At 42.7% G+C, this 25,643-nt stretch overlaps 1 protein-coding gene across 8 annotated transcripts in view; it reads left to right on the top strand.

The window, feature by feature from the left end:
• The window catches only part of ATG5 (autophagy related 5), a 121,057-nt gene that overhangs the window by 9,023 nt on the left and 86,391 nt on the right, over positions 1-25,643 (top strand). For all 8 annotated transcript variants that reach the window (XM_025182321.2, XM_014571188.3, XM_006118471.4 and 5 more), the window contains exons 3-5: positions 1,696-1,823; positions 12,687-12,765; positions 21,409-21,571. In XM_025182321.2, coding sequence (XP_025038106.1) covers positions 1,696-1,823; positions 12,687-12,765; positions 21,409-21,571 — 370 coding nt within the window. The remainder of the gene's footprint in view (positions 1-1,695; positions 1,824-12,686; positions 12,766-21,408; positions 21,572-25,643) is intronic.

The following is a 25,643-nucleotide window of genomic DNA, read 5'->3' as shown; positions in this document are numbered from 1 at the left end:
GGAAATGCTACATAATATTTCATTTACAAAAGGCTTCCCTGCTATTGAATATGGAATAATACTTTGATATGCATGAGAATTATTTTAGAAATACCTAAAATATTAATGTCAACTTGGTTTTGTTTGGTTATTTTTTTTAAGTTAGCCAGTCTTTTGAGCTAGCCATTTAAACAGAATATTTTAAGTCTATTTTTAAAAAAACCTTTTACATTCTTACATAAGGGATTTTCTGCTCACCATATGTTTTTAAAGACCTTTTCAATTAGTTCCTCTTCTACTTACTTGGTGAGGAAATATCGAAACTGACTATAAAAGTGCAATCAGATGCGCAAACTAGTTGAAAATATTATTTTGCTATCTTCAGTTATAATTTTAATAGGTATAGAAGTTTCAGATGAGAAACTTTTTCAATTAAGTGTTTTGAAAAAGCAGATAAGTAGACAAGTGTATATGTAATGGCAGGTAGAAGTGTTAGAACTAACTAATTAGCTGATTGAGGATTCAGTTATCTTTCTTGTCTTTTACTGAGAGTAGCAAACTTTCTGTTTTGGACAGTGTGTGTCGTTTTTTATTCAAGAAATAAATATACAAATTGAACCTCCGAAAGCCGGGATTCTTTGGTCCGGCAACATCCAGAAGGACATGGATGTTCCAGGACGAGACAGTTCCACTAGAGCACTGGTGGCTGGGAAATGCTGCAGCGGGTCTGCCCAACAAGACTGGGAGCCTGGTGTGCTGTGACCTGGACTGCCTGACTTAGCGGGGGTTTGGGGTGGCGGGGGAGGAAGAGAGGGGAGGTCAGGTAGGGCAGAGGGGCTGGTGGCAGTGAGGAGAGCCAGCTGCCAGTCCATGGCTGGAAGGGCTGATAGTGGGGGGGGGGCAGATATGATATTTTCTGGTCCAGCAAAATCCCTCATCTGGGACTAGTTAGGTCCTGAGGGTGCTGGATCAGGAAGGTTCAACCTGTACTTAAAAGGTGAATTGCATAGAGTGTGTTTTGTTTCATTTTATAAAATGAAACATTTTTCCTTTTGTTTTTAATGCTACATTCAGTGGGGTTTTAAGGACTTGGGAAAAAAATAGCAACCATCTTGATAGGTATCAAATGTGAATACAAAATATGAAAGAGATGGAGCTCACAAGATGCACAGCGAATTTAACAGTAATTTGAAAAGTTCATATTAAAATTTAATCAAATGTTTACCTGATCAAAATTTTTAGCTCACATGAAACTTTATTTTCAAGCAGTATTTTATAGTAATGTATGTATCCTGTATAATTAAATGGGCTACTCTATTTTATTCTTTGCTCTGTAAAAGAAAAGGGTCCAGTTATGAGAAATGTAACTGTACCTGACCACTAAGTAATTGCCTTTTAGTAAATTACCTCTGTCTCCTTCCAGCTGCATGGAGTGACAAAGAAAAAAAATGTATAAACGATTTTTGGTGTTAAAGTATTTTCAGGGCTAATGCCAGTTATATTAAAAATCTTATTTTAATACAAATATCATTTGATAGCATTAACTTCTTAGTGGTATTTAAGAGGCAAATTACTATTACTGTCTGAAAGCATGGCATGTGGAAAAAAAGTCAACAGTATATTTTGTCTAGAAAACCAGAACATATATGTGGCTTTACATTAGATTTCTAAAATTTAAAAATAAATTACACCTGCTTGTGCAAACTTTCCTTTCAGTTGCTTTTACCTAGAATAAGCTACTTGACACTGGTAACGGACAAAGTGAAAAAACACTTTCAGAAGGTTATGAGACAAGAAGATGTTACTGAGATATGGTTTGAATACGAAGGTACACCACTGAAATGGTGAGTTCATTTAACTTTGTATCATTAAAATGTCACACGCATAGTATTACAAAACGATTGTCTGAAAAGATTGAGTTAAGCATGCTGTCAGTATTTTCATAATAAAAAAATCACATCTTATTATGAAGACTAGTTTCAGTCCAGTGGCGGCATCTTGCAGACACACATTACAATGTTACCATTTACAAAAATTTTGAATTAGTGATGGGATGGATGGTATTTAAATTCTATAGCTCACTTAGCCAGCTGTGTACTGTGACAGAGCAGGTGCTTTGGAAGCACAGAATATTCAAGGACTGTTGTGCTGGGAGGTAATGTGCTGAAGACATGGAATATTCAGAGGCTACGTCTAGACTGGCCCCTAATTCCGGAAAAGTCATGCAAAGCAGGTAAGTCAGAATAGGGAAATCCGCGGGGGATTTAAATATCCCCCGCGGGATTTAAATAAACATGTCCGCCGCTTTTTTCCCGGCTCGGGGAAAAGCCGGAAAAAAGCGTCTAGACTGGCGCGATCCTCTGGAATAAAGCCCTTTTCCGGAGGATCTCTTATTCCTGCTTGATCGCGCCAATCTAGACGCTTTTTTCCGGCTTTTCCTCAAGCCGGAAAAAAAGCGGCGGACATGTTTATTTAAATCCCGTGGGGGATATTTAAATCCCCCGCGGATTTCCCTATTCTGACTTACCTGCTTTGCATGACTTTTCCGGAATTAGGGGCCAGTCTAGACGTAGCCAGACTGTATATTTATATTTATAAAATGGTGATTGTATTCCTGGCTAGACTGGGAGAGCTAAAAGATTCATGTTGTCTGGCAACTCTTTATGTTGTCTGGCAACTAAAGTTTTTCCTTTCTACTTTCTTCTGTAGATTGAATTGTAATGTTACTTTTTACTAATCAACAAACTTCATGGAATAATGCTTCCTTATTTCTGAAGAACAACTGCTTATAAAGCAGATGATTAGGAAAGCTATGATGTGTACTACCTCCTTACAGATTGACTTGTGCCATGTCTGACTAAGACAAAATGTAACTTATTTTAAAATGTCTCTAGATGTATTCTGTATGTTGTAAGTGAAAATTAAAAGCACTGGTTCCTCCTCCCTCTCCCCCTTGCTCCTCTGATAGAGGCAGCAGGGAGAAGCGATTAATAGAGGCACTAGTCAACTATCTTATAAGCTTTTGCTTATTGGATAGTCTACTAGTCACTTACATTCCTAGTTCTGCAGCTGCACACTTGCACCTTACAAGCACTTACTCTGGAATATTACAACAGCAACTAATAGTGGCTGGTATCAGGTCACTTATAAAGAGAACTCTTGCCTCTTGGAATCTCCCCCCCCCCCCCGAACACCTGTCTGCCCTCAACTCTAACTACAGTTCAGTCTGATTTGTGCAATCAAACAGTATTTTGTGAATGAGAAATCTCTAAGTAGTTTGCACAGTCATGTTATCTGACTTTCTGCTCCTTTTTTTTGAATTATTTGGTTTCTGTTTTTTTCCTTTCCTCTCCTAACTCTGTAAGTGTAATGACCTGTGTTTGCAGTCCCCTAACATGCTTTTTTTGTTTGTTGTGCTTTGCACAAAGCATGTTTTAGAACAGTGGTCCTGCATAATAGCACTTCCCTAGAAATTCAGTTCTTAACATAACATTTGAACATTGGCTATTCTAGTGTGATCCCAGTGTTCTCTGGGAATGTGACTGTCCCTATCCTTGACTGACAAATCCTCTCTTCACTGTTACCTTCTGTTGGTGTATTCCTGCCCACACTGTCTACCTTGGCTTAGAAACATGTTTTATTTGAAAGAACTATAAAAGGTCTCTGTGCACGTGCTGCTCAATACCATAAGTGTTTCTGGCTCCTAAAATATACTTGAGATTAGAAGTTCTGAATAGGGACATAAATGACTAGTGGCGTAGACGACTACCTGATAAGCATATGCTTATCAGGTAGTTGAGTTGCTACTCAACTAGTCGCTTCCCCCTCTCCCCTTGCTACCTCAATCAGAAGCAGCAAGAGGTGGGAGTAGGAGCCAATCCGGGGGGGTGCTGGCTTAAAAGCTGGTTCACCCGAGCACCATCTCTTTGGAGTGGCAGGGAAGGCAGAGGCACAATAGAGGACCAGGCACAAGCTGGGAATCAGCTGTCCTGGCTCATGCTCAGTCTCAGAAGCTGCTCCTCTGCTTTTTAAAGGTCGCAAGAACTGCAGGTTTCAAAGGCAGAGATTCAGCAGTCAGGCGGTGCGAGTGGGGCCTGAAACGGTCCCCACTCACCCTGGGTTCCCCGCTGCGCCTCTGCCTCCCTTGTCCAGGTTCCCTGTTGCGCCTCTGCCTTTGAAATGTAGCAAGAGCCCTTATCAACTAATTGGGTAGTCAATGGAAATTCCGTTAACAACTCATTTAGCTGATTAATCAAAATGTAACATCCCTAGTCCTGAAAACGAGTAGAAGGCAGTCTCTTGGAGCATTATGTCAAGTCTGTGATAGCTTGAGCTTAAATCTCAGTACATCAATACTAGCACTGCTTCAAAATTTCAGAGGCAGGAATAATCTTGCTTGTAGCTCTGAAGATTGTAATAATGCAGTCATAGCATTTTACTTTTAACAGGGATTCATGTTTTTCTTTAGCAAGTGATTTCTCTGGCGGTGTTTCTGGCTGCAGAACTAGCCTTAGAAGTACCATTGGTGCAAATAAAATCCCATGAAAGCTTCCTCATAAAAGGATCCTGCAAAAAACGTGCGCTGGAAGCAGTTGTTGCAAAAGACTTTTCTCTTTAGCATGGAACTTATTTCAAACTCTTTGAAGTAAGGAGACCAAAGATAAAATGTATTTGGCATCTGTATTGGTATTGTAAATTGAAGATGGCTCTTTAAGAGGCAGGTATCATGTGATATGTTCCCTGTATAGTTAGGGATATTAAATAGTGGTTAATTGAATAGTCAATTAACCTCACAAATTCTTATCTGTTACTCGACTATTCTGTAGTCCCCGACTATTATAGTGCTGGGTTAGGGCCAGCAACCAGTGCACTCTGGCCGATTCCTGAGCCCTCTGCTAGTCTGAATCAGAGACAGTAGCACGGGGCTACAGGCAGCTGGTCCATGTGGGGATCTTGTTTTTAAATTCGCTCCCCTCGTGGACCAGCTCCTGTCTGGCACCCCGCACAACAGCTCCTGACAGAGGGTGGTCTGAGCTCCTGGATCTGACACGAGCCGGAACTGAGCTGGGCTGCCTGCCTGCCCCCCCAGTTCCTAATACACTTCAAATGCAGAGCCGCAGCAGGGGTAAGTCCCAGACCTGGCTTGAGCTGGGACTGAACCAAGCTGCTGGTCAGCCTGCTAAACAATTTACTGGCAAGGCAGGGAGGGAGGGAAGAGAATGTGTGTAGTCTATAGCAGTAACTGATGAGCTTTTGTTTATTGGTTAATCAGTTAATCGACTATACTATTTCATCCCTATGTAGAGAACTATAAATCTTAAAGGAAATACATACTTATTTTGCTTAGCTCACCTCTTTAGAGTATTCTTCCATGAATTGCCTTTGCAAATCTCTATTGTAGGAGTCATGTGCCATGACTGCATACCACAGACCTTCTAATACAGTGGTCACCAACCAGTAGATTGGGATCTATTGGTAGATCTTGGAGCCTCTGACAGGTGATCCTGACTGGTTTGGCCAAGAGGTTATCAAGCCCAGCACGTCAGCTGCCCCTCCCCTCCTCCCCCCCCCCCAAAGCTGCGTATCTCCTGCCCTTTTCCTTGGAGCTGTCCCCTCCGGAGCCTGTTTTCTGGGCAGGGAAGGGACAGGAGGGGGCGCTGATGTCAAGGTGTCCCCTCCCACCCTGTATCCTATTGCCACAGAGCAGCGAAGGGGCACAGCAGGACTTGGGATGGAGTTTGCTGGCTGCTTTTGGGAGTGGTGCAGGGCCAGGACAAGGGGTGCCTGCCTAGTCCCACTGCACCACCACCGAGAAGCCACCCGAGGTAAGCAGGGCCCAGGGTACATAGTAAAACCCTACCCCCAGTCATGAATCCTTTCCTGCACCCCCAAGTCCCTGCCCTAGCCACGAGCACCCCTGCATCCAAACACCCTCCCTGAGCCTGCACCTGCAACCCCCTCTGGCACGCTCAACTGCCTGCCCCAAGCTCAGCTCAGATACCCTCTTAGACTCCAAATCCCATAATCCAAGATGAAAGCCTGCACCCTAGGGTTACCAGGTGTCCAGTTTTCACTCGGGCAGTCCGGTTTTCTCAGACAGAAAGGCCGGCAAGGATATCTTTCCCCTGCTGCATTGGGAGTGCGGACATTTAAAGCTGCAGTGACTTTTTTTTTCCCCCCTCAACCAGTTTTTTCCCTGTCATGTTCAGGATTTTCTTTTTGAAGGTATCTGCCAGCCCTCTGCCCCTGTGTGGTGAAAGTGAGGGAGATGGGAAAGGGAGGATGGAATGAGCAGGGGTAGGGCCTCAGAGAAGTAGCACAAAGGAGGTGGGGCAAGGGTATTTGGGTTTGGGGTAGAACTTGAATTGTACTTAAATTCAAAAAGTGATCTTGTGCTTAAAAAGATTAGAAACCTCTTAATATATTTGATAGTCTTCAAGGTTCCACAGGGCTCCTTGTGCTTTTACTGACACAGACTGCCAAGGCCACTTCTCTGATACTCCTCTCTGGAATTAACAGGTGTGTCCCAGGCCTTGTGAGAATATCTGGGAATGAGAAAATTTGGCTCCAAGGGGGAAAATCCCATTTGTCCACAGTCTGCCTATTGATTGCCCCTGCTGTAAAGCCACCCAGTCTTGGCCTCCCTCCCATACAGCTCAGTTACAGATGATGGGAGTTACTGAAAATCTTGTTCATCATCTATAGTTAAGAACCTACTCTGTATCCATCCTTTGTTTTAATTTTCTACCAGCAAAAAGCAGCCATGAAGCTTGTTCTTTCTCCCTTTCTCATTATTGTTAGGAAATTTTAAAAAGCTAAATTAAAAAGAATATTGTCAACTTTAAAAAAAAATCATACTTGAATCTAAATTTTAACCTATTAGACTAGTCTTGAATGGGGTTGTAGGAGCTGTGTTGGTCTTAGATCCCAAACCTAAAGAAGAGGTCTGTGTAAGCTCAAAAGTTTCTCTCACCAACAGAAGTTGAACTAATAAAAATACTCTCTCACACATCTTGTCTTAGCTTTTTGGCTAACTCGCCAGCAGATGGTGCTGAAGCACTATGTTGTTTCTATATATTTTGAGATGTCATGAAAATATTCTGGTATACCACTCAGTTTCTCTAGAAATGATGTTGTCTTTTCCTTCAACCGTGCCTCTTTAAGGACCCCACCCTGGAAAGTCTTAAACATATACTTTACTGACTGTATACACAATAAGTAATTCCATTGAATTCAGAGGGACTGCTCAATGTCTGAAGTTAAGTACATGTACAAATATTTGCAGGCTAAGGGCCTAAGAGAACAGTTTTACTTTGTCATGTTTCCAAAAATACTAATTTCTAAGATCTTTGAAGGCATAAGAGAATTTAGCATGTGTGCCACTCCTAAGTGAAAGTTATATCGAGTACAGGCAGTCCCCGAGTTACGAGGATCCAACTTCTGTCGGATCCGCACTTACGAACGGGGCTTTCTCGCCGCGGAGCTCGCAGGCAGCGGGACCGCCCAGAGCGCAGCGGTCTCACCACCTCGACCTCCGGGGCGAGAAAAGCTGCTCCGGGTGCCCCTGGTCTGCTGGGGACCATCTCCAGCAGACCAGGGACACCTGGAGCAAAACTGCAGTGGCGGCGGGGTCCCGTGCAAAGCCTCAGAGGCGCGGCACCCCGCTGCCGCTGCGGCTTTGCTCCCCGTGTCCCTGATCTGCTGGGGGGGGGGTGCAGCTAGTGCGCCCCCCCCCCCAGCAGACCAGGCTTTTGTTGTGGACCCTGGGGTAGAGCAGCTGGGGTGCTGCCGGGTTGGTCCTGCAGGGACCTACCTGGCAGCCCAGCTGTTCTGTCCCAGGCTCGAGATTCAGCCGCTGTTGAAACTGATCAGTGGCTGATTCCAGGAAGCTGGGGGCAGAGCAATTCTGCCTCCAGCTTCTTGTAGTCAGCCCCTGGTCAGTTTCAGCAGCAGCGGCTGAATCTGGAGCCAGTTCCGACTTACATACAAATTCAACTTAAGAACAAACCTATAGTCCCTATCTTGTACGTAACCCGGGGACTGCCTGTACTAAAGCACATGTCATATTTCATTGAGGCACATTTAACAAGATGGTCTTTTTAGATTTCTGTACAAAAATTTGTAGAAAAGTTTTGTGAAATAAATATTTGGGAGAGGTTTAAAATACAGTATTTTTCTTGGCGAGCCCTGTAATACATTGCAAAAGGCCAGCTTTTTTTTAGAGTAAATTTTATCTTTATTTTTTACTTCAAGATAGAAAGTGAACACTTAAAGGGCACAGTCTCTGTTCTTGTAACTCATATTGGTTTTAATGGTATTGCTAGTAAACCTTAAATCTGTTCCCTGAAATTTTGCCCTTCTATTTTGTTCTGACTGGTTTTACAGTCATTGGGGACGGACGGACTGAACAAATCCTGTTTGGCCTTGTCTCACTCAACCCACCTACCAACATGTCCTTATTTCTGCTGCCTGTTTGCAATCATTCCCTTAGGAGATAAGATAGGAGGTAGGTAGACAGTCATTTCAAAAGTCAATATGATATAGAAAAGTTAGATGGAATGTTCTATAAATATATTAGAAGCAAGAGGAAGACCAAGGACAGGGTAGGCCCATTGCTCAGTGAGGAGGGAGGAACAGTAACAAGAAACTTGGAAATGGCAGAGATGCTTAATGACTTCTTTGTTTTGGTCTTCACCGAGAAGTCTGATGAAGGAATACCTAACATAGTGAATGCAGGTGGAAAGGGGGTAGGTTTAGAAGATAAAATTAAAAAAAGAAAAAGTTAAAAATCACTTAGAAAAGTAAGATGTCTACAAGTCACCAGGGCCTGATGAAATGCATCCTAGAATACTCAAGGAGCTGATAGAGGAGGTATAATATAAAATATAAAAAGGATAAAACTTTTAATCCTAACATATCCCCCTTTTGATCCCCTTTTGTTCTTATATACTTGTTTCATGGCTATATATTGTGAGGCAGTTTGAGCTTGTGGTTGCAATTTAACAAATATTCTTTTTGTCCAGCAACACACAAATATCATTCCAATTAGGCAAATGGAAGACAATATCAATACAGTCATCAATGGGTGAAGCACAAATGACAATATACTTTTAGACATGGGAGACCAGTCTGTAAAAAATATACCAGTGATAAGCAGTAAGTTCTTTTTCAGCACCAGCAAATTTAATCATATCCCCATTTGCATGTGTTATTCAGAGAGCTCGCCTTCCCACGTTCTTCTGAGTTCCTTGTAATAACTGTGTGACTTTTGTTTCTAGGAGTAAGTGGTCAACTAACTCCTCCCAATCCATACCAGGAAAACGGAGAAGTTAACCAAGGGTGCAATCGCTTAATCACTTATTAAGTTTGCAGATGATGCCAGGCTAGGAGGGGTTGCAGCTGCTTTGGAGGATAGGGTCATGGTTCAAAATGATCTGGACAAATTGGAGAAATGGTCTGAGGTAAACAGGATGAAGTTTAATAAGGACAAATCCAAAGTGCTCCACTTAGGAAGGAACAATCAGTTTCCCACATACAGAATGGGAAGTGACTGTCTAGGAGGGAGTACAGGAGAAAGGGATCTAGGGGTTATAGTGGACCACAAGCTAAATATGAGTCAACAGTGTGACGCTGTGGCAAAAAAAGCAAACATGATTCTAGGATGCATTAACAGGTGTGTTGTGAGCAAGACATGAGAAGTCATTCTTCCATTCTACTCTGCGCTGATTAGGCCTCAGTTGGAATATTGTGTCCAGTTCTGGGCACCACATTTCAAGAAAGATGTAGAGAATATGGGGAAGGTCCAGAGAAGAACAGCAATAATGATTAAAGGGCTAGAGAACATGACCTACTAAGGAAGACTGAAAGAATTGGGCTTGTTTAGTTTGGAAAGGAGAAGACAGAGAAGGGACATGAAAGTGGTTTTCAGGTATTTAAAAGGGTGTCACAAGGAGGAGGGAGAAAACTTGTTCTTCCTGGCTTCTGGAGATAGAACAAGAAGCAATGGGCTTAAACTGCAGCAAGGGAGGTGTAGGTTGGACATTAGGAACTTTTTCCTAATGTCCAACCTACACCTCCCTTGCTGCAGTTTAAGCCCATTGCTTCTTGTTCTAACTGTCAGGGTGGTTAAACACTGGAATAAGTTACCTAAGGAGGTTGTGGAATCTCCATCTCTGGAGATATTTAAGAGTAGGTTAGATAAATGTCTATCAGGGATGGTCTAGACCAGTGGTCTCCAACCTTTTTACACTCAAGATCACTTTTTAAATGATAGAACAAGCCAAGATCTACCACTCCACTCTGCCCTCGCTATTCTCCTCCTGTCCATCACTTGCTATCCCCAACCCTTATACTGCTGCTTTTTCCCCCAATTCTTCTGTAGTAAGAGGTTTTTCCAACATTTGGCCTGTCTAAGACTGGACCAAATGTCAGAAAAACCCCTTCTTTAGGAAGCTCCCTTATTCCTTGTGGAAAGAGGAATATAGGGGTTACCGAAAGAGCATGTTTGCTCTTCTTCTAAAAATTTTTGCTCTTCCCTGAATGCGGAAGAGTTTTTCTGGGATACCTCTGGAATCCCGGAAAAGCTCCTGCAGTCTAGCTGTACCCTCACTGGGTTGAGACAGGATGTGTGGGTTCTGGGGTGGGAATGAGGGGTTTGGGTATAGGAAGGGGTGAGAGGTGCAAGCTCTGGGAGGGAATTTGGATACAGAAGGAGATGGAGGAGGGGATGCTGGCTCAAGGAGCGGGCTCCAGGCTGGGGAGTGTTGGGGTTAGGTGGAGAGTTGGGGTACTGAGCAAGCCACAGGCTTGTGGATGTGAGGGTGCAGGAGTTTGGGTTGGGGGATGGGAGGGGCTCAAGGTCAGGGAGGTTAGGAGTATAATGGGCTCAGGACACAGATTTGTGGTGTGTGGATGATGTAGGAGTGTTGTGGCAAAAGACTGAGGATGTGGGGGTGCAGGAGCTTGGTGATGTGAGAGGCTCAGGACAGGGGGTTCCAGTATATGATAGGCTCAAATCTGGGGGGGGGGGGTGCAGTAGTGTTATGATGCTGCGGACAGATGGGGGTTTGTTGGCCAGGCTTCATTTTTAAATAAGATATGTCAAACACAAAAAGTTTCAGCATTGTTTTTATTTATGAGAACCTATTTTGATTCAAGGGTCACTGAAAAGTCAGTCGGGGCCACACAAGTGAGATGCAAAAAATATAACTCCTCCAAAGCCTCACTAACGTGGCCCCAACTGTGCTGGTGGGAGCAGGGGACATGTGACTGGGGAAGGGTGCTAGTGGGTGCTGGGGCAGAGGACAGCCGGCGGGGGCAGGGGCCAGGATGCCAGTGGAAGCAGAGTGCCAGTGGGAACAGGGGACAGGGTGTTGGCTGGGGCAGGGAATCCTCCGCACATGCCTTTCCCCCCCCCCCCACCCCCCAGAGGAGGGAAACTCTGGCAAGAGCCTCCTCCCGGGACTCCTCCCCCCTCCCCTGCAAAAGAGGAAAGCCCCTGCACGTGCTTCCTCACCCCCCCCAGGACTCCTCCCCCCTCCCCGGCAAGTGTGCTTCCCCCCCTGAACTCGTACCTCCTCCCCTGAAGAGGAGGGGAGCCCCGGTGCATGCCTCCCTTCCCCTCTCTCACCCCTTCCCCCAGAAGCCCCAGCAGGCGCCTTCCTCCGGGATTCCTATCTCCTCCCGGTGCTCCACAGATCTGGAGGAGGGGAGCAGGCAGTGCACTTTCGGAAACCCCGGAAGTGATGCGCAGCTGCCGGACTTCCCTCCACCCCGCAGGAAGCTGGCACTACCTCCATTTTCGGAGGTAGGTAGTGGGGCTTATTGGGGGGGCCCTGAATACCTCGCGATTGACTGGTCGAGCCCTCCCGATCGACTGGTTGGTGACCACGGGTCTAGACAGTACTGCGTCCTGCCATGAGGGTAGGGGACTGGACTCGATGACCTCTCGAGGTCCCTTCCAGTCCTAGTATTCTATGATTCTGTGGTGTGTAATTGAATAGTCATGTAACTGCATCAAATTACATGACTATTTGAAAGTCCCCAGAAGCGGGGCTGGTAGCCAGTGCACTCCCAGCCCCGCTCCTGGGAGCCCGCTGCATTGCTGCCTCTCTGAGAGGAAGTAGCAAGGGGTGGCAGGCAGGAACCAGTCTGCAAGGGGAGCAGTTTTAAATACCGCATCCTGCCTGCCACCCCACAGTGTGGGGTGGCAGCAGCCCCTGTGAGTGGAGATCCCCAAGCTCCCCGCGGAGAGAGGCTGCTCTGTGACCTCAGCACCCCTGCACTCTGGCTCTGATAGATACAGCAGTATGGGGGGCGGAGGAGGGGAGCTGGCTCTTTAAAGCTGGGTCTCTCCAGCACCGGCTCCTGCGTGCTTCCCCCTTGCCTTGCTGGCTCTGAGGAGGAAGCAAGGTGGGGGGCAGTTGGGACTGCACAGCTGGAATGCAGTTAATTCTGTTGACTACACGCATTCCTCCCTCCTCCTCCCCCGCCGCCTCTGTGTCAGAGGTGGGGCAGGGAGACTGGTGCCCATGGGGAGCTGGCTTTAAGCTGATTCCCCAGGCATATTGGCCCCTGCCTGCCCCGTCACCCTCTGCACTGCTGCCTGTCTATCAGAGGCAGTGGGGAGCCAACATGTAATTCTAAATGTGTAACTTGTGTACATTTAATATACTTTTCTATACACCCCTCTTTTTTTTTTTTTTTAGGCACTTTCCAATTGGATTGCTATTTGACCTTCATGCATCAAATACAGCCCTTCCTTGGAACATCACAGTACATTTCAAGGTACGATTAAAATGCATTTTTTTCTGGTTAAAAATAAGTCAGCTTAGTAAGAACTGCATGAAACTTTGAAACCAGAAGAAGGTTTCATAATTGTGCTTACACTATTTCTCAAGTATCTACTTTTTGGGGGGGGCGGGGGAAGGGCAAAGTTAGTACTCTAGTACAGCTGTTTAGAACTTTCTGGAAATTCAAAGCTGGCTCTTTATGTTCAAGAAGTATGCATATGTGTTTAAATGATCTACCTTGGAAAATGACTCTGTTTTAAAAAATTGAACTGTTTGCTTTAGAATAAATTGTTTGAATATATGCCAGTGCACATGGGTAGTGCAGTAGGCAAGCATCTTTTACAGTTGTCTTTTGATTCACTGTCACTTGCGAGAGAGAGTTTGATTGCTTGTTCCTTTGGAAATATCTGGAGAGGAATAGGCTTATAGAAATCTTTGAAAAATCAGATTATTGTTGGGTACATTGAAAGCACACTTAATCAGGGTCCTCTTCAAGGGCTAAATGAAATGAGATTGGTAACCTTGCAACAGTTTAGTCACTGGGGGACCAGTGCACTGATTACACATCATAAAACTGTCAGATATAATAATGTTACTGATCTTTGCTCAGGAAAGTAATTGTATTGAATTAGCATTTAGTCTGAATTATGTTAAGCCCAATAGTCATACACATTACTTTCAGATATGAATTGAAGTTAAAGTCACAAAAGAGCCTTCCATGTCATTGTTAATAGTATCCATAATTTTTAAATAAAATCAAAGCTGTTTTTTCTCTTGTAGAGATGCAAAAGAGTTAACACAGTAGAAAAAATATATTGTTGATAGGAAAAACCAGCTTGTTGACTATTAACTTTGTGTGTTTTGTGTTTGTGAAATGGAAAGCAAAATTAGGAAGTATTTACTTAGGTTGTTCTGAACACTCCCACTCACCAAGTTTAGGAGCATTTGAACAATATCGTTTTTAGAAAAATTAGGAAGTCCTGCTCCCAGGAACACTGCAAATGAATCATTGGTAGCTATGCTGTGCATTTTGGAAAACCATAGTGGTGTTTGTTTTATCCAAATTCAGTGCTTACAGAATTATGTGCGCTTATTTTGTTTGAATTCTCTGCCTTAATGTTATATTAACAATTGTTTCATATTACATTTACTTTTAGTTACTAATTTTTATTAAATATAAACGTAATTTGTTAAATAATTATTGAAAGTACAAGTATTTAAGAAAAGTTGTAACATACAAAATAAAAGAATGTAGACAAGTTGAGGCAATATGGGTTATGATTCCTAGAGGAATATGTAAGGAAACAAGACTTGAATATTTGGTAAAATGAGATTCATGCTATGCATTCCTTTCTACTAGGGATGTTAAAAAGAGTGTTTTTGTGAACATGTAACGGCTGAAATTTTCAGCGATTACATGTGTACACACAGTGCAGATGGGTAGGCGGAAGCCAGTATGCATAAGGAGCAGGCTTTTATCAGAGGCAGTTGTGTGGGGTTGGGGGTAGGAAGGAGCTATTGCTCCTAGGGAGTCTGCTTAAAAGCTGGCTTCCTGCAAGCAAGGTTCCTGTCTCTCCCCCTCGCCCCCCCCAACCCTCTGCTGCTTCTGATACAGAGGCAGTAGTGTGCAGGGAGGGGGAGGCCTGGGGGGCAGCAGCTTGCATGTAACAGTGAAGGTTAACTGATGAGCCCAGGCTTTCTACAGAAATTTCCTTTAAAAAAGTGAGTGTCCAAGAATGCCTGTTATGATTCTTTTAGGAAGTGTGCCATCTTTCTTGGCTGTCTTTACAATGTGCCTTGTAAGCATCATCATTTTTAAATGAGTTTTTTGAGGCTATGAGGATAGACATGTTGCAGAGAAGCCACCAGAACTCTTGATCTCCTTTTGGAAATACCTGACAGATAGGTGGCATTGACAAAAAAAGTTCTTAAAAATGTTCCAAAAATACTGTAGATCCTGTTCAGTTTCTTAGTTTGTGCGATGTAATCATGGCACATTCTAAGAAAAAATAGCTTTTACTGACCTATTTCCTGTATTAACCACATCATGAGTGCAGACATTCTAAGAATTAAATGGTGTCTTCAGGTACGTTTTTGGCCTCTTAACATCATAACCCACCATCACAAATGGAATAAGAGAGAGGGACTTTTTAGTTTTTTCCTTTTTTAACACAAGCAATCGGCTACCATTTTTGTGAGCTTTCACAGGTGCAATACATTATGGGGAATTCAACCTTAGAGCCTACATGATTTGATTTTGATTTTGTACGATTCAAATAATTCACTGGGAAGGGGGGAAGGAGAGGGGAAAAGCTGGCTCCCCATGCGCACTGGCTCCCTCCCCCCCGCATGCTGCCTCTGATACAGAGGCAGTGGGGGTGGGGTATGTGTGTAACCGTGCTTGTTAAACGATGAGCTCCGAGTTATCAGTTAACCATGTACACAAGTACATGTTAACATTCCTAGTTCATTTAGGGTTAGTCCTGGGTATGGTACTAATCAATGTTTTCTTTAATGACTTGGATAATGGAGTGAAGAATATGTGGATGACATGGAACTGGGGAAGGTTTCAAGAACTATGGAGGATTAAATTAGAATTCAGATAATCTCGATCAACTGGAATATTGGCCTGTAATCAACAAGATGACATTTATTGAAGACAAATACAAAATACAGTAGACTTCCAATAATCCGGCACCTTTGGGACCTAGGTGGTGCCGGATTATTGGATATGCTGGAGTACCAGGAGGTACTATAAGGGGGCATACTCCCAACCCAATCCCCCTCCCCACCTTGTCCTCAGGTCCCAGAGCCGCTGGTAGGCGCTGGGACACATGCGCTGAGTGGCCTGCTTTTCAGTGAGCTGGCCGGGACGCTGCGCACAACCCAGTGCCTCTCCCCTTCCCCCCCTTTCCCAGAGCCACATACCTCCCCTCCCTGCTGTCACCCAATCCCACTTCTCCCCCAAACTTATGACCGGGTCCCGAAGAAGCTGCCTGTGTTCAGCAGCTGGCGTCAGCCGACGGTCAGGGCTGTGTGTGTGTGTGTTAGTTACTGAGAAAAGGTTTAACGTCCGTGTCTTTACCGCTAGGACTGGGGTCCTGTTGCAGAGGGCAGCCAACAGGCTGACAGATGCCCCAGAGTTTTAGGAAAAGCTTATTACATCTAAGATTTCAGCTGCTAGGATACAGGATCCCTTCGCAGCGGGCAGTCTAGGGAAGACTGAGAGATGCCCCAACGGATCTGTCACCTGGGAGTGACACGATCCAAAACGCCCAAGCTCTTCCTATACCTGTCCCTTATGACCGGCTGAAGTTCTTTTAAATTGTGCTTGGTTCTGTTACAGCAACTGAAGGAGTCAGGTTAAAAATTTAAACAGTTACAGGTTTATTAAAAAGACTTATAAAAGCATATGGTTACAATGGCTATTGCTCTCTTTCTTAACTGCTAGCAAATACAGATCTTATGGTTACAATGGCTATTGCTCTATTTCTTAACTGCTAGCAAATATAGATCTTAAAAATGGTTACAAAGAAAATAAAGATAGAAAATAGAAATAATGGTACCAAGTGACAGCTTAATCTTTAAAGAGCTCTAAGTCTATGTGTACACTTAAGACAAAGGACCACATCCAGGTACAAGTTTTATCCCCTTCTGTGCCTTTCGGTCCCAGCGTGTCAGGCCAGGGCCGGTCCCTCAATTCCTAGGAAAGACGGATACGAGGTGGGCGTCCCCATGGAACCTCGGGAGGTCAAACACCTAACCCGACCAGTAGATAGATGGTAGATTGACACTCAAAGTAAAGGTGCTGCTGGACCCATCTTTATACCCATAGGGGCCCGTATCCTCTTTCTTATCTAAGATGACAAATTGTACTGGTCCGTTTCTGTGGCGCCAGTTCTTACAAGCAAGTTTCAACTTAATTTACACTTTCAAGAGAGAGAACTAAATTGTGAGTATTAGACATTTTACTGGACGAGAAATTCCTCCACCCCGCGGACGGCTGTGTGTTCATATCAATATGGGTTTTAGTCAAGGGCACTCCTCGGCAGCCTCTTGGTCAGCAATTGGCATATCTCTGTTTACAGCCATTCACTCTTCCTCCGACTTCCCTTATTCCTTGTACAGCAATGAGGGTTACAGGAGTCAGAGTAAGTTTGACACTATTTTGAAATAACTGCCTACTATGTAGACACGGACTAAGTTATTTCAAAATCTTGCAGTGTAGACATACCCTAGGAAGAAAAAATCAAATGCACAGCTGCAAAATGGAATTAGTTGGGCAGGTTGTAGTAGTACTGCTGAAAAGTGTCTGGGGGTTAGAAGGATCAAAAATTGAATATGAGCTAATAATATATTGAAGTTGCAAAAAAGGCTAATATCATTTCAGGTATATTAATGGGAATGTCATATGTATGACACAAGGTATTTGTTCTGTTCTATAAACATGGATGAGGCATCAACTGGAGTAGGATGTCTAATTTTGGAAATGTGTTGAGGAAAGAGTGGATAAACTGGGAAGACCAGAGATGAGTAATGAAAATACTCATCAAATACTCATTAAAAAACCTATTTGTGTGAAGAAAGGTTAAAAATGGATATGTTCAGTCTTAAGAAAAGACCGAGTGGGTATCTATAATACTCTTACATTTGAAGATTTATCAAAGAGGATAGTGATCAGTTGTTCTTCATGCCCATTGCAGGTAGGACTTAATAAGCAGAAAGGGGAATCTTGGTTAAATATTAGAAAAAAACTTTGTAATTACATGAATAGTAAAATTCTGGATTAGGCAAGAGTAGTTTTGGAATTTCTATCACAGGAGGTTTTTAAGAATAGATTGGACAAATACCCATTGGAATGATTTAGGTTTAGTTGGTCCTGCATCAGCTCATGGGGCTGGATTGAGCGCTCTTCAAGCCCTATATTTCTATGATTCTATTGTTTTTATACTTGCCATGTACATTTGTCTAAAAAATATGCACTTAAAGGGTACGTCTAGACTACATGCCTCTGGCGACAGAGGCATGTAGATTAGGCTACCCAGCGTAGGAAAATGAAGCGGCGATTTAAATAATTGCCGCTTCATTTAAATTTAAATGGCTGCCGCGCTGACCCAATCAGCTGTTTGTCGGCTCAGCGCGGTAGTCTGGATGCTCCGCGGTCGATATCAAAGGCATTTGTCGACCTCCCAGGTAAACCACATCCCAGGAGGCATACAAGTATACAAGTATAAAAACAATAGAATCATAGAAATATAGGGCTTGAAGAGTGCTCAATCCAGCCCCATGAGCTGATGCAGGACCAGCTAAACCTAAATCATTCCAATGGGTATTTGTCCAACCTATTCTTAAAAACCTCCTGTGATGGAAATTCCAAAACTACTCTTGCCTAATCCAGAATTTTACTATTCATGTAATTACAAAGTTTTTTTTCTAATATTTAACCAAGATCCCCCTTTCTGCATATTAAGTCCTACGTGCAACGGGCATGAAGAACAACTGATCACTATCCTCTTTATAATACTCTGTCGCCAGAGGCATGTAGTCTAGACGTACCCAAAATCAAAATGGAAAAATAACTTACTACTTTGGGAGCATATCTTATTTTAAATGTTTGTTTAAAATGTATGTTTTCAAATATAATGAACATTACATTCCTTATTGAGGACTATGTACATGTGTAGATTTTAGACAGCAAAAAAATGTGCTTACCCTGGCAAATCTCAAATGGCTGAAAAGACTTAATTCTTCTGTCAAAAAAATTTTTTTTTGGACTGAGATAATCTGTATGAATCATCAGCATTAAAAAAATAAAGAAAATTGAAAATAAAAAGAACAAAGTTTAAGTTTATTGAAAACTCCTTCATAACTATAGCTTGCTGTGCTGAACTCTGCCCTCCTTAACCTAACTTTCTTGTTTTTAGTATATCATTTTAAATGCTTTAATTTAAACAATATACTGTCCTAGTTATCTTTTAAGAAAAAACATCATTGTACTGTACCCAGGTATGCCAAAATTATGTAGAGGTTTTTATGTTTCTATACCTCACTGTAACTAGATTATTAGCTTGCTTCCTTTTTGTGGGTTTAATTTAAACCTTTTAATAATATTATAGTCATGTTGTGATTAGTTCATTTCTTGAAAGAAAGCAGGATTTATTAAGTTTAAATCAGTCTAATGGCATTTTTCTGATTTTTGTGATGCCTCTTATTCAGAGCGTTTCTCCTTTCCCTTCTAAAAATATATTGTCAACAATACTTGACTAAAGTGCATCTACAAATATATTAGAATAAATTTTACATAACCAATTTTAATTTTTCCCATGGCTCAAGAGTTTGGCACCCTGGTAAAGGAGAGTACTATCATATTTATATCTTACTATCTATCCCTTTTCCTTTTGACTGTCACTGCTCATTGTGTGGATATTCTCAGAACTATCCACAAAGACTCCACAATCTCTTTTCTTGACTGGTAAAATAACTAATATAGACCCCATTATTTTAATGCATAGTTGGGATTATGCTTTCCAGTGTGCATATTGCTTTTGAATTTATCAGCACTGAACTTCATCTGCCGTTTTTGAGATCCCTTTACAACTCTTCACAATCTGCTTTGGCATAAATTTGCTCGAAAAGTTTTGTCATCTATACATTTTGCCACTTCACTATTTACCTTTTTTTCAGATGATTTATGAATAATTTGAGCGGTACTGACACCACTATTTACCTATTTCCATTCTGAAAATTGACCATTTATTCCTACCCTTTGTTTCCTATCTTTTAACCGGGTACTGATCCATCAGAGGACCTGAGTTCCTTATCCCTTGACAGCTTACTTTGAGGGAACCTTGTCAGTGGCTTTCTGAAAATCTAAATACACTCTATCCCCTGGATCCCCCTTGTCCACATGCTTGTTGACCCTGCCCCCCCAACAGTCCTAAGCTCTATTGAAGCAGTCGGGTAAAATACCTTTCTATAGAAAGATTTATGTATGTGGATTGCATTATCTTTAAAGAACTCTGCTACTAGATTTTTTTTTTAATCTTTAGTTTCATTGGCTATTTTAAAGATTGTATGTATTAGAAATATGGCTTCAATAACATTTCACAGAAGCAATAATTTGATTAGGAATGGTCTTGCTGTCTGTTATTCATTTCACTCTAGTTCTGCTATGGATGACTTAGTGGATCAGCTGTTTTTTTCTTAAATCATGTTATCAATGTGATTTTGTAGTAAGCAAAATACAGGACTATGTAGCACTTTAAAGACTAACAAGATGGTTTATTAGACGATGAGCTTTCGTGGGCCAGACCCACTTCCTCAGATCAAATAGTGGAAGAAAATAGTCACAACCATATATACCAAAGGATACAATTTAAAAAAATGAACACAAAAATCGGAGAGGCATAAGTCTTTGGTACGCTCCTCTTCAGTGCTGGCGCCGTCGACCGCTATTAAGGCTGCGGGAAAGAAAACGGCACCTCTGGCTCATGGGCGGCTGCCTACGAAAGCGCCTGATCCGAGGACCTCGGCACCGTTGGGGCAACAGCACGGGAGACATGATACGGCACCGCGGCCGGCACCGCTTCAATCGGTGGCACCAGCAGAGCAGGCGGCACCAGGGCACCGAACGCCCATGGCACCGGATACGGTGCCAAGTGGCAGTCACACTGCGGTTCCGGAAGCGGCACCGCAAATTCTTAAGAAAACAAGCACAGCACTGGCGGATCACCGCAGTTCGGTTCCACGTAAGGCACTGTTAGGAGAGTTAGCCTCCCCAGCTTCATCGGTACGGCACTCCCCGATACTTGTCTTGGACGATGAGGATCAAGCCTCGAGACATTCCTCAGTCGATGAGCCCCGTGCCACGCCTTCGGCCGTTCCTACAAAGGCTCAAAGGAAATCGGTTCCAAGACACCCTTATTATTACAGCCTTTTTCAGTCTTTTTTTTAATGTTTGATTTCCATTCTGTGGGAACTATGGGGCCAGCAGAGGACTCAAGTAGTCCTCCACTGGCCCTGTGCACCCTGTGGCGTTTCAGCGCTCCTGGCCTCAGCCCAGTCCTCCGCTTATCCCCTTGGTTGCTCTCATGGGGTGTCACCCATTGATGCCGGACCAGGAGTGTTGCTGGACAAGAGAACTCCACATTATGGAGTTTCAACCTGCACTCATATTGGGTTGAAAATTGGTATGACACAGCCAGATTGAGGAAATAGAAATTAATGATTGAAATAAACTGGTAAACTGGCCCATCAGGAAAGGCACTGTTGGGAGGAGATAATTTACAGTATTGTCTACTGTTGCAGAAATGGGCAAGATATGATATCAAAACTTGAAAGGTGTCAAATGCTATGTAAGCTTTGAAAAAAATTCAAATATGATTATTGGGGTTGGTTTTTCCTCCTGTGAATAAAACCATCAGATCTAAATGATGCTCCTGTTACAAATCACTTTTTCAAAACTTACATCTCTAAATTCACAATTAAGCATTGTGGCTAAACCTGAAGTCTATTAACTGGGTGAGGATTAATGATCTACATGCTTTGTCTCTGTGCTTGCTGAAGAATAAATATTTTTGTCTTTTAGTAAAAGATGCACAATATTCTTACTTTTACTGGTCTGACAATTTTCTTGTAGAACTTCCCAGAAAAGGACCTTCTGCACTGTCCATCTAAAGATGTGATTGAAGCTCATTTCATGGCTTGTGTAAAGGAAGCAGATGCCTTAAAGCACAAAAGTCAAGTCATCAATGAGATGCAGAAAAAGGATCATAAACAACTCTGGATGGGGTTACAGAATGGTAAATACAATATTAAATAAATTTTTGAATTTATTAATATCTTTGAAAAGTTTTTCTTCAAAATGTGCATTATTGTAGTAGTCATGTACAATGTCATTTTCCACAATGTAGTCTAATCAGAGGGCTAAACAATTTAGTGGAGATTCAGCTTTTTTCACCACTGATACCAGGTAGTAAGTTTTGCTTGAGATGTTCTGAGAAACAAACTGGACTGTCACTCAGTTCCCATCTAGAACCACATTGTATTTAATGTAGTTTGATGTAACTGCCAATCTGTACTTGGGACTGCTCAGGTCTTAATTAGCATTGAGTATAAATTATCTCTAATACTAAAAAAGTGGTTCCTCTGATTTATGGTTTGAGGTCATTGGTAAGGCAGCAAGGGTAAACTTTCATTACATTTTCTTGCATATGAAATCTCACCTGTTCTCCTGCCCCAAATTTAAATTGGGAAATGTTGATCTACCAGCTAAGACTTACTTTTGTGACTGCATTTCTTACAGGATGTAGATATTTCACTAATTCTGACAAGATTAATTGAAAAGACTTTACAGTGCATGTGTAGCAAGTGCTTTAAAAGATATCAAATATCTTTTTATCTGTCTGATTTCTAGAAGAAGCCATTGGCTAATATTTTTTAATCTTATAAACAGTAATTCCTAGAGCAGGCCTGCACAACTCGGAAAGCAGTGAGGGCCATGTTACTCCAAAAAAACAGCTGCAGGCAGCAAGTAGTTGCCAAATGCTCTCCCAAAAAATACCGAACACACGGGCTAAACATTTTTGTCGAGGGGAGGGGAACAAAACCCCAAGCACGTCGGGCATACAAAAAAACCCAACACTGCCTGGCTTCAGCACACAACAACAGGAGGCACCACCGGACTTCAGCACACAACCACAGGACCCAGATGGAAATTCAGAAAATACCGGACACTAAACATGTCAGATATTTTCTGAATGTTTTTACCGGGCAGAGAGCGCAAATACCGGACTGCCTGGTAAAAAACTGGACACCTGGCAATCCTAGCTGCAAGAGTAGGTTTGGGGGGGAAGAGGCGGGAGGTGATACTTTATTAAGAATTTTTCAATTAAATCAAACAATTTTTAAAACTATTTTAATTTTTATTTATGAATACAGAGTGCCTATCCCCTCCCCTTGCCTGCGGCCTTGCTGCTGGGAGAAGAGTGAGAAGATCAAGGGGCAGTGTTGGGAAAAGGGGGCACCCACTCCCTTCACCTCAGCTCCAGGTGGTGGGGAGCGGCCAGCCCGCCTCCCCTCCCCCCACCCCGGGCCCCCTCTGTGCTGAGGAGCAGAGGTGGGGGAGAACGGGACGCTGCTTCTACTCCCTCCCTCCTCCTCCCCCAGTGGGAGCGCGTTCTTTTTAACTGATCCGGCCTTCACACCCCCTCCCTCCTTTCACGGAGCGCAGTGGGCCCCTCCCCCACCCAGCCTCACCTGCCAGCGCCAGGATCTGGGCCTCGTGCAGCAGCAGGCGCCTGGAAGCAGCGGAGCAATCCAATGCCGAGCAAAGGCAAGCCTGGCTGAGCAGGCACACGGCACAGTGCGAGCTCAGCCCCAGTGTCCTCCCAGCCTCTCTGCTCCTGCAGCGGGCAGGGGAGACCCAGGGTCGGGGAGACCTATCCATACGGCAGCGTAGCAGGCATGTGCCCTATGTCAGAGTGACTCTGGGTGATGGGGTGTTTTAGCGCCCCCCCATATTTTGGTGCCCTGGGCAGCTGCCCGGCTAGTCCGCCCCTTAATCCAGCCGTGGTCATGGACCGCACAGTGAGCCCCTGTGGGCTGTATGTTGTGCAGGCCTGTCCTAAGGGAATTCTGTCCACATTTTTTTTAAAGTTAATATAATTGTAAAATTCTGTAACCTCTATTTTATTTAGCAAAATAACACTGCGTAATCATGCCAGTTTCTATTATTTTGGTAATTTATTTAAAAATACCTATCAGCAACAATGTCTAACAATACTGATGCACACAAATTTTCCCCTAGGAGTAGAGTTAAAGAAATCCCTGTTTCTCTGCCTCCTATCCTGCAGAGCCCAGCAGGGGATCAGACACCTGCATTCCTACTCAGAGCCCAACCACAGGATTCCCCCAGCCTAGACACCAGTACCCCATACCTCCAGAGCCCAGAAACTCTCATGCACTCCTTACTGGCTAGAGGATCCAGAGGGGAAAACAGCCTGAAGCTAGGTTTTAAAGCATGCTGAGAACTTCAGCTGTGAGGAATACTCTTCACCTCCTCTCCCCCACTCCCTGCAGTGTCTTTAATTTGCAAGCTGAGCTCCTTCAGCTGGGCTGAGATACTCCCGGTCCAGTGGCATTCAGCAGACCTGCCATCCAATTTTGTGGGAGAAAAAGGAATCAATGTAGTATGTGCAGAAATTTCTGCACAAATTGTGAATGTGCAGAATTTCACAGGCGTAAAACCCTTCAAATATGTACGTTTAATTAGTTTAATGTAAAAATCTTTGTACATTGTTTTAGTGTATAAAATATTGTACATTACTACATATGAGTATGTAAAGCATGCCAAAATGTGTATTGAGAATCATGAAGATACAGTGTAAGCCAAGTAAAACTGCATATTAAGCTTGAGAACCAATCAAGTCAGGAAATTAGTTGAGAGATAATGTATAAAATGTCAGCCTGAATTTGTGTACACCCCTCCTCACCTGTTATTGCAAGCCAGAAACAAGACATTATAACTAACCTCTAAGTTTGTTAGCACAAAATACTATTAGTACTGATGATGTCTTCTCTGGGGACCAAATTATGTTTTGGTTCTTACAAGGGACTGTGGGGAGATGAATGAGTCATGATAGTTGGACATGTGGGTAGTGAAGTTCAGAGGAATGTAGTTAATAAAATTCCATAAATGTGCATCCTATAATTAGTGGGAAATTGCTTTGAAGTTTGGGTGAGTGTAAAGAATACTTATTCTGATGAGTTGAGAATGTTTGGAAATGGAAACTTGTTATTTGTATGGTTATCTCCACAGTCAAATGCTCATAGTAATGCTTTGTATTGGTAGTTACTTGCTCGTTTCATGATTAGTTTGAAAAAAAATTACAGTGAAGGATTTATACAATTAGAAGGTAAGTGTTAAGATATATCAGGATTATAAAAGTAACTAAATAATGTGAAAAAGGTCCCTCATTTGACACAGGATGATTTTAGTCATGTGCCATAGAATCCTATAAGGATACCTTAAAACATAATTTGGTGATCAGTTTTCCATATGTCCTGACATTAGAATAAGAAGTAGTGTGCTTAGTTTGCGACTAGGGAGATTCAGATTTGATATTAGGGAAAATTGTAGCTCTAATTATAGTTTAAAAATTGAAATAGATTGCAAGCAAAGTTGTGGAATCCCCATCATTGGATGGTTTAAAGAATAGGTTAGGCAAACACCTGTCAAGGGCAGTGTAGGTATCCTGCCTCAGTCCAAGGAAATGAGCTAAAGACTATTCAGGTCCCTTACAGCTTTACATTTCTATAATTTTTTGATTACTATAAGGTATAAATTGAGCAAATGAGCCTATTATAACTTCTCTTGGCATTTTTATATTTATCTAGGGAAATCAAATGATCATATTATACAAGTGAAATACAGTTGGTACCCTCTTAATTGAATTTATTTTGTAGCTAAAGGCCCAGTTAAATGTAGATAGTGTTCATAATTGTGCTAGTTGTAGATTGTACTATTCTAATAAGTTTCAGAGGGGAAGGTGTGTTTGTTTCAGCAAAAACAAGGTCCTGTGGCACCTTAAAGACTAATACATTTATTTGAACATAAGCTTTTGTGGGCTGCAGCATATGGCAAAGTTTTTGGTAGTCTTTACGGTGACTCCTTGTTATTATTGTAATAGCAGTTTAAAAATTAGTTGCAAAATGTCATCTTTGCTGAAATAAAGCTTGCTAACTACTTGTTAGAATATGTATTAAAAACCATCTAGCTCAGTCATAAGTGTAACATAAGTTAGGTTTCGTTGTAATTGCATGTTTCTTTTTAAAGGATAAACCGAAAGCTGATGTTAGTTAGTAATAGTGAAC

Source organism: Pelodiscus sinensis, chromosome 3 (genome assembly GCF_049634645.1).
Source record: "Pelodiscus sinensis isolate JC-2024 chromosome 3, ASM4963464v1, whole genome shotgun sequence".
NCBI lineage: Eukaryota > Metazoa > Chordata > Testudines > Trionychidae > Pelodiscus > Pelodiscus sinensis.
Note: the sequence above shows the minus strand (reverse complement) of the source record. Positions and strands in the feature narration are given on the sequence as shown.